At 32.9% G+C, this 10,047-nt stretch overlaps 1 protein-coding gene across 1 annotated transcript; it reads right to left on the bottom strand.

The window, feature by feature from the left end:
* Nucleotides 1-8,192: 8,192 nt before the first annotated feature.
* On the bottom strand, nucleotides 8,193-9,224 carry LOC122788002 (testis-specific serine/threonine-protein kinase 1-like). Its single transcript, XM_044054928.1, has one exon. It carries the CDS (start codon nucleotides 9,222-9,224, stop codon nucleotides 8,193-8,195), a length of 1,032 nt encoding a protein of 343 aa, XP_043910863.1.
* Nucleotides 9,225-10,047: the final 823 nt, after the last annotated feature.

Here is a 10,047-nt window from a genome sequence, read left to right as displayed (position 1 = left end):
ATATATATATACATATATATGTACGTGTGTATATATACAGGGTCTATGTCAAAACACTGAAAAAATCAAAAAATTGAACACACACATGAGCGAATAATCAGGAACTCGAAATAGCTATTGTGGGGGGCTGCACCCCCACACCCCCACTAAATATATATTCCTACTTTGAGATCGCACTACAGTGAGGAAAGGGCAAATATTTCAATTTTCACTGTACTGAGATCCAAAAAACTAAATATCGAATTCCTGATTTTTTGCTCATGTGAGCGTGCGATTGTTTGATTTTTTGGTGTTCTAAAGTAGACCCTATATACACCGACATGACAGTGAGAAATGATCTCGTATATGTGAAATTATGTAATATTTACAATAATGCTGGTATGCTGGTATACACGTTTTAAAAGTGTTGATGGATTCTAACCATTTAAAAATGAAGAACTTAACTAGAGAAATCAGAGACTTAAATAACACAGTTAAGCAACATCTGTTTTTATTCCATAAAATTTTGAGGGGATTGTATTGCAGCGAAAGTGTCTAGACCTGTCGCTACATTGCTGAATCATTTCAAATATGACACATTTAATGTGCTGAAGGATGGTTTTGGTCTTACTCAACCTGCATTTGGTAATAGAGGGGAGAGTAATGACTTGGTTACAAATGCATCGTTGTTTTTTCTTGATGAATTCCCTCCCTTAAATCATATTGCTACAAATACCAATCAAACTCATGTGATTGGTAATAGTGCATCCAGTGGAAATAACTAGCAGTGATGACAGTGCTATTAGTCCATCTACAGGTAGTGGTATAACTAATCAAAGTTCCATCAATAATTTGTTAAAATCAATCCGAAGAAATGGAAGAGGAATGAACAAAATGATGTGAGGCCCAGGAAGAGGGCATGGAAGGAATCGGGGGAGGAATTGACAATGAATGTTCATCAATATCAGGGATAAAATTCTAAACTTGGTTCCATTTTTAATTTTACTAATCTTGTGCTTTCATCAGATCATATCAAAGTTGTAAACAAAGGATTTTAATTTATTCCAGCACAGAGGTAATGTTGTGGATTTACTAATAGACATTAATTTATTTACTAGGAAACTGAATTTAAAATATATTTTAAATGACGTTAAGAATGATAAAGTGTTTGATATTAATGTTTTTAAGAACAAATGTAATTTTAAAACAGCACTGAATGCAATGTAAGACACTATTGTTGAAGCTTGTGATAAAGATTTTAGAAGTTTATTAAAACAAAACATGATTATAAATGGTTAAATTTAACAGTGGCTGAGAGAAATGCATTGTACAAAATCAATAGATATAGGAAATGGTTTAGTGATTATGGAACAACAGGAATACATTAATAAACTAGAACCCATGTTATTGGATGAATAAGTAGATAAAAGTATATCTTATTCTGAATTATTACTCAGGTTCAAGAATATGGATTGGCACTTATTAGACCTGTTAGAACAAGTTTTTATAAATTTACAGGAATACAAATTTATGTATGTTGAAAACCCTAATGTGGAGGAATTATTCAGGACTCCCAAAATTCACAAGAATGAAAACGATCAGCCCTTCAGGCCAGTGGCTTCCCTTAAGCATACTAAAACTGAATTAATAGCAGAATATATTGATCAGATTTTGAATACTATAGCACAAGAGACCAAATTTCATGTTAAGGATTCATGGCTGTTTTTAGAACCTTAAACATCACATCCTTATATGCTAACATTTTACATAACAAAGGCATTGAATTAATATTATTATATTTAAGTAATTATTCTTCAGTGGACACTGGGAAATCAAAATACTTTGTGATTTAACAGATACAGTATTAGAGAATATTTTTTTTACATTTAATGACATTTTGTATCATCAACAACAAGAAGCTGTTATGAGTGCCAAAATGGCACCTCTGTATTCTAATTTAGTTCGTAGTGCTTGGGAAAATTGATACCTTGATCAATATTAAAGGGCTGAGAAAACCAAATTGTATAAAAGATGTATTGATGACATGTTATTTATATGGCAAGTTACTAAGGAAGATTTGGAAGCATTCATTTTTAATACAGAAAAAAGTCCAAAGTTAGATTTAGAATTGGTTCTTGATAGGACAAATAAAACATTTTATTCTTCTATTGATAGAAAAAAGACATTTAGAAACAATTATTTAGATTTTACCAGTCAACACTCTATATTCATGAAAAAGAATATTGTAAAAGGGCAATTTATATGTCTATCGAGAATTATTAGCAAAGACAATGTTTTTGAACTTGAGTGTGAAAATTTGAAAAGGCAATTTGTTGAAATGAATTATCCTGTAGAGTTAATTCAGAGTCTAGAAAATGAAGTTAAGTCCCAAATATATAAAAAATGTTTTTCCGGTCCTAAGATTCGGCTTTACAACAATAGTTAAAGAAGTAAAGACTAAGTTTAAGTATAGTTTTCTGCTCCTGATTAGCTGTGTTATATATAGTATTAAAGAAATTATCAACAATAATTGATGTATTGTGCAAGGTAATAAGGAAGTACAACAAGTATTGGGAAGTACTCCACAGTTTAGTTATAAAAAAACTAAATGTTTAAAAAAGAGAAAAAGTTTCACACATAAAAGAAGGAATTTATTGTTGTGGTAAATGTATTTGTAGATATATTTATAAAGGTAATCAGATGTTTATACAACACTTAAATTTTTAAATTACAATCAATAATTGTTTTGTTTGTAATAGTAGTAATGTTGTTTATTTAGCTGTTTGTGGTTCATGCCCGAGTTATTATGTAGGAAAGACCACAAGATCATTAGGTAATAGAGTAAAAGGACATATTAGAGCAATTAAACATAAAGACACCAAAACTGCTTTAGAAAACATAGGATAGCTTAGTGCATTAGTTTATTTTTTTAGTATCGGAACAAATATCTAAGTTTATCAGCGATACTAATAGATTATTGGAAATGAAAGAATTAAAGTGGCAACTGAAATTGACAGCTGACATATTTCCTGGTTTAAATGACAACTTGCACCTCAAATATATTTTAAAATGGCAACAATAAGAAATGATGTCATATGGTTGTTATTTACGGATTGGTTAAGTGATATTTAAATAGGAAATAGGTAGTTTTGTATTGTATTTTCAGAAGAAATTCTATTAAATGTGAATGAAAGTGCTCAAATATATTTGTCTGGCTTGGTTCTTGGACTAGTGGATCAATAATTGTGAATATTTTGTAGTTATTTAGTCTTTTTTTATAATAGTGTGGTTGCATATGTATATATGTATCAGAGATGGTTTATATAATTTGAAGGGGGGGTGCAGGGGACTTGCCCTGCGAAAATATAAAAAAATTACACATACTTGTAAATTATATATACCATCTCTGAGATCACACTACAGTGGGGAAAAGGGTAGATTTCTCAATCCCCACTGTACTGCAATCTGCATTCAAAATATATACCTAGTTTGATCTTCTGCATTCCGATCTTGTGCACTCTCGTTCTTGTAAATGTTCAATAATGTCATTCCAATCTTTTAAGTTTCAGTGTTCTGTTAATTTGATGAAGTGAAGTAGATCCACACACACACACACACACACACACACACACACACACACACACACACATATATATATATATATATATATATGTGTGTGTGTAAATACTAAGTCATATACTGTTATCATTCCTATACAACTGATTTCCATTTTTTGGTATATATATATATATATATATATATATATATATATATATATATATATATATATATATATATATATATACATAGATATACAGATGGTTTCACTTCAGAATCCCGAAATATCACAATCCTGAATTTCATAAAACTTCATAATCTGGAAGCCCAAAATCCTGAAAACTCAAAATCCTGAATCCCAAAAGACTGAAAACACACAGGATACATATACTGACTATAGAGAACACAAACCAGATTACATTCCACCAGATATAAGCAGGGTGGCAAGCTCTTCTGCACCCCACAGCCCCTGCTACTTAGATATATCAACTCCAAGACTGCACTTCACTACACTATCATGAGTTATGTTGTAGTATAGCAAGTTAAAAGGGAATGTTGCTAAGGTTACAGCAGGCAGTCATGAACACATGTGATGGTATGTTTGCCATTTTTTTCTGTGGAGTGCAATTTTGGAGTTTATATATTTAATTAGCAGGGGGGTGTGGGGTGCAGGGGAGCTTGCCCCTCTGCCAATACTTGATAAAAAATGCTATCCTTTGTCTTGTATGTGTTTCTCTGTGTCCTTGTATTGGAATATTGTCATTCTTTGTGTCCTGTATATTTTCAGGATTTTGTGATTCAGGATTTTGGGTTCCGGATTATGAAGTTCAGAATTGTGATATTTCAGGATTCTGAAGTGAAACCATATACACACATGCATGCATGTTTGTGTGTGTGTCTGTATATATATATATATATATATATATATATATATATATATATATATATATATATACCAACTCGAGGAGTGCACAGACTCAGAAAAGAGGGAAAAAGTGGGGAAAATGTAATACTCACATTCTCATTCTTCTCTGAATCTTGCAACCACAACGGACTGCAAGACATTTTTCTGGTCTGTTATTCTGCTCAATTGTTTGAAATCAAACAGTACAGTTCCACTAGTTTTTATTAAATATGCTTGGAAACTTGTAATGTTACAAGGATGCTTAGTTTAAGAAGCATGTCTGATTTTATATACTTGAACACTTGATGTAAGTGAATAAAAAGTTATAAAATATGGTGCATCAGAAGATATCTTCCCATTGACTAATACAGAGTAAAGCTTTGCTGACCAGTATAGCAAACATGCTAAGTCCACTTTGGATGGGGGAACTTGTTGCATTGCATAGCTTTTTGAATTGTTCTTAGTCATCTGACAGTAAATGCATATATACTTATTTTCCATTTAAACAGAAATAAAAAAAAAAAAACAGTCATTTGTTTTGGACTCTGCAGATCGTGACTAGTGAGAGTAGTTACAGAAAAGCTATATGTATTTTTGGAAACTAGTGCCCATCATAGCACAATTTTAATATTTTTAATGACAGCCATGGTGAAAGCTTGCATTTGCTATGGCACTAATGATGATGGAAAGAATAGTTACAGTTAACTGGAAAACCTCTTTCTGCACACATGATGTTCACATCAGCTTGTTATTCAGATTAATATGAAATTATCAAAATGAAATTCCTATGCTTAAAGTGAGTCAGTTCCAGACTTGATACAATATTACTATTAATGCCAGATCAAATTAAATTAGTTTAAATTATTTCAACGTGATATGTTTCACTGGCTGTAAAAAAAATAGTTTTAAACAGTCCAGCAGATGCCCCATTTGATATACTGACTTTATAGCAGGGTAGGGTCACCTTGCTTTCTGCTAGCACTCTGTATTACCATAATAATATTAACCACGTAGGATATAGTCAAATCTGCACACTTATACCTTGTGTCGCAAATATTGCAGATATACACTTTTATTTTTCTGGGTGTTAGACATTGTGCCAAAGCAGTATATGCAGAAATTTATACATAAATTACTGTTAAATGCATTGTTATTTAATCTTTTCTTAAGTGAGTAAATTAACTGATCACAGCTGACCATTTTCAGTTATGGCCCAGGCCATTAATGTAGTGATTTGTATTCAAGTGCGCTTGTTTCTGATCAGTGTCAGAGATATACACTGGGTTTTTTTTGCGCATTTGATAGGTACGTAAGCAGTTACACAACATGCAGTCTTATTTTAGAACTGCTATGTTTGAAGTCACATTACATTTTACTAAGCAGCATTTACCATTAAAGTAACCTGTAGTATTTCTGTGGGCTTGGATTTATAAACATTAACATCATTTTAGAAAATATGCAAAAAAAAAAAAAAAAAGGTGCAAAGTTAAGTGAAATTATTACCAAATGTCTTTCTCCTACATCCAAGCAATTCTTTCACCTCTTTTATCAGAAAGATTTACAGATGACATGACTGCTTTTGAATGTGTGTATTCTTATTTTATTTTATTGATTTGTTAATTTGTTAATTTGGAAAACCCACTAAACTCACTTGCTCATTAAGTGACTTGCTAAGAATTGCACATTATGTGAATGGAGGCTGTGGTGATCAAACCCAGAACTATAGAATAAATCTCATAATTAGTGCAGCCCTCAGTCGTTTGCCCTAAACTGCCAGATAACTTACAAAAAGACTTGCTGTCAGTGTAAGTGACAAATTACACTGATAGGAGCCTGAGAGTAGGTGTTTTGGAATCTGGTCTCTGTACTAAGCCTGTTGATAGATAGGCCTTACATCGAAGTAAGTCACTTACAGTGAGAGTAGGCCTTTCAAAATCAGGACAGACTTATACTAAGAGCACATTTTTTTGTAATCTGGTCCACAGTATCTAAATTTAAGCAAAGAAGTAAAAATTCATGCCAGATGACATAGCCATCCTCATTTGAGAGTAAGTGTTTTCCTGTAATGAAGAACCTTTCCTTCTTCCTTCTAGTATGGGTTGCAAAACTGCTTGTCCCATGAAAAAAAATGAGAGGTTCTCATATATCCCAGGTTGTTGCTGGTGTTCCAGTTCTCGTGTCTGGCTTTATATTGATCCAAGTCAGGTAGACTGAAATTAATCAGCTTAGCTTTTGTTAGTCAGCATTTTGGGAAAAAAACTTGGATGGAGTTAAAAATATTATGAGAATAATTCCAGTCTGTTAATGGTAACATGATATGCAAACTTAATTAGTACTATGCATTGATCCTTCTGGCATACTGCTAAATTTCATATTTGAAGATAGCAGAATTTTGGCAAGATAACATAAAGGACTACGACTTTTAACTGGTTGGCTGCTCTACAGCTCTCTAAGAGTAAACGTGATGAGGACTATCTAGTCACAATTGCTGCTTCCTAGGGAAATCACTGCACTTGTGATTTCTAAGTGTGCACCAGCAGTGATTGTTTTCTTTAAGAAGATTTCTCCCTTTTTCATAATTGTGTGACCAAGAAGTTGGTATATAGAAGTTTGACGGTGTGGGGGCTTGCCCCTATGGGTGGAGAAGGGAAGAGCCTACCACCCCCTGCAAAAATGCTTATATGTACATTTTTCATTGAGTTGATTTCCTCACCAGCTGTACTTGGCAAGTTGGCTCCTTGCCAAATTGCAAGTCAACAAGCCATAGTGGAACCTAGTTGCTAACAACCTTTTTTTCACATCTTAGGTTTGGTTCCCTCAGTCCTCGCTAGTACATGCAATCACAAACTTGCTTTTCAGTAAATCAGATAAAAAGCGCGTGGGTCACCCTTGAATTGAGGTACTTGTTCCTAGTAGTTCTTACCTAGTTAGTTTAAATAGATGAGAAATAATTTACAAAATAAACAGAAAAGTTAAAATTTTTACTTAGGCAGAAGAGGAACTTGTAAACTGGATAATAGTTCACATGTATAATGTTATAAAGATATATGCATCTTAACTAAAATAAGTGTTTAATTTACTAGTAAATAGTTAAACTGTTACTTTGTGGACATAGAAAATCTGGAAAGAAATATATCTGCTAAGGAAATATGGCAATTTCAAAGTTTGATCTTACTGGATTATTTAATTTCATTAGCATTTATTTGATAAAGTCCATGAATAGTAGGTAGGCTATAAAATCAAATAAGTACCTTATCAGGCCACATTGTGCATTTAGTTTTCCAGCATAATAGCAGAACTACTGTAAGTTCATATACATACTTCTGTCTAGAAATCAAGTAGCTTGCTTCAGGTCAGTTCCTGTTTTTATTTTTCACGCAAACTACATCAGATGAATATCACACATATCAAATAATATTTATAAATAAAAGCAATTAAAAATGAAAACTCTATACCATATTTTGATTTTTGAGGGGACTGATATTTTTATTAGTTGTATATCCCATATATCACTGGAAATACAGAGAAAGGCAGATATATATCTGTTTTTCTATTGTAGTTAACAAGTACCACTGTTTAAATTTGTAAACATTGTCATTGCATTATTTATTGCTTGCAAACATCTGCATTGTGAGTTTGATTTTCTTTTTTCTTTGAACCACCTGTTCCAATCATTGGTGATGTATATGGCATAAGTAACGTTCACAATGTTTTATTAAAGACTGCGTCTCCTGTACCTCCTTCACTTTTCTTATGAGTCAAGGTTTGATTCAGTTTTTGCATCAGGTTTGAGATGAATTGATTCTGATGCAGCCTCGGTTTTACTTTCAATTTTTTTCTGTGATTTAGATTCATTGCTGGTATCAGATCTTGAATCAACTTTTGGTTGTTCATTTTGCCGTTGCACTGTTTGAGAACATTCACCGTGTTTCTTTCCATCATCTGCATTTTCATGTTTTTTAGGCTGCATCCAAGGGTGAATGAGGATCTCCTCAATAGTCAGTCTTTTCAACACGTCAGGATGAAGAATCTTTAGAATCAAATGTTTACACTCTGTGGTGACAAATTTAGATCTTGGAAAGTTTAGTACACGTGCTTTCTGAGCACGCAGCATCCGTCTGAAATTAGAGTCATCATATGGCATACAGCCACAGACCATAATGAACAGAACAATGCCCAGGCTCCAGATGTCATACATCTTTGGTTGATAAGGTATTCCTTGTAGCACTTCAGGTGCTGCATATGCAATAGACCCACAGAATGTTTCACTTAGTAAAGTATGTCCTTCTCCATCAAAAGCACACCTTCTTGAAAAACCAAAATCTGAAACCTTGATGTTGTAATTAATATCCAAAAGAAGGTTTTCACACTTCAGATCTCTGTGTACAATGTTAATGTCATGACAGTACTTTATGGCCATTGTTAACTGATGAAACATCTTTCGAGCCATGTCTTCTGGTAATGCGTCTCTGGACTGTATATATTCCAGTAAACTTCCTTGAACTGCAAGCTCCATAATAATATAAATCTTTCCATTGGAGCTTTCAAATATCTCATACGTCTTCACAATATTATTGTGATTCACTGCTGTCAAGATTTCTAATTCTCTGGGCAAGAAATTCTTCAAAAAATCAGAAGGAGCTTTTTTCCTGTCTATTATCTTCACTGCTACATCTTCTTTGAGTTGTTTAGAGTATGCAGATTTCACTTTGGAGTAAGTTCCTTCTCCTAAAGTTATACCCATAGCATAACCATGTATTTTTAGAACTTTAGCATTATTCATGACTACAGAAATAGTTACAGCTTCTATAATCAGTTTCACTTGGTATTATTTAGGTATCTGTTGGCCCCTGCTATGAAAAACAAATAATGTGCTAACCTACTGAGATTTCATTGACTTGTCTAAGGTTCTGGAGATGCACTGCATCACAGTGGTCACTTGTGACATCAAAAGTGATGTCATAAACATCAAGTGTTCTTTACTGTTTGACACTAGCACAGACTGCTGCATTTCCAAATACATTTGTTTGAGAATATTTGTGCAACACAACATATTATGATTTTATGAAAGTCCCAATTCATTTTTAGTTCATTGGTGACAAACTAAAATCTGCATATATTAAAGTTTCAGACCATTTTGAGAATATATTTAAGACGATGTCACCTTAATGATTATTTTATTTGTGAAAAACAGTTCTGTTATTAAGAATTTCAGGATTGTGCTTTTTTAAATGAAACAGATATGTTTTACTTGGAATGGCCTCTTGACTGGCTCTTGAAAGTAAATGTTAATCACAAGTCATTTACATGGATAGCTGAATACATAGAGAAAACAGATAATTGTATTTGTCTTGATTATTCACCTATGTACATACAGAGTGCACCAAAAGAAAGATGTTAAGTGGGGGAAATGGCAGCAACTTTATAATATTTTAAAGATTGTTGAATGCATTACAGATCACAGTTCTATAGTGGCTGGGGTGGGGTAGAACACATTGAATATCTTCTAGAAATTGCTTTAACCTCCAATGACTATTCAGACTGAAATTATATTGATTGTAAACACATCCTAAAATGCACTTAGATTTTTTTTCACAAGGAAACAG

The sequence above is a fragment of the Protopterus annectens genome, chromosome 13.part0 (genome assembly GCF_019279795.1).
Source record: "Protopterus annectens isolate FY-2018-M chromosome 13.part0, PAN1.0, whole genome shotgun sequence".
NCBI lineage: Eukaryota > Metazoa > Chordata > Ceratodontiformes > Protopteridae > Protopterus > Protopterus annectens.
This window is presented reverse-complemented; position numbering and strand designations above follow the sequence as displayed.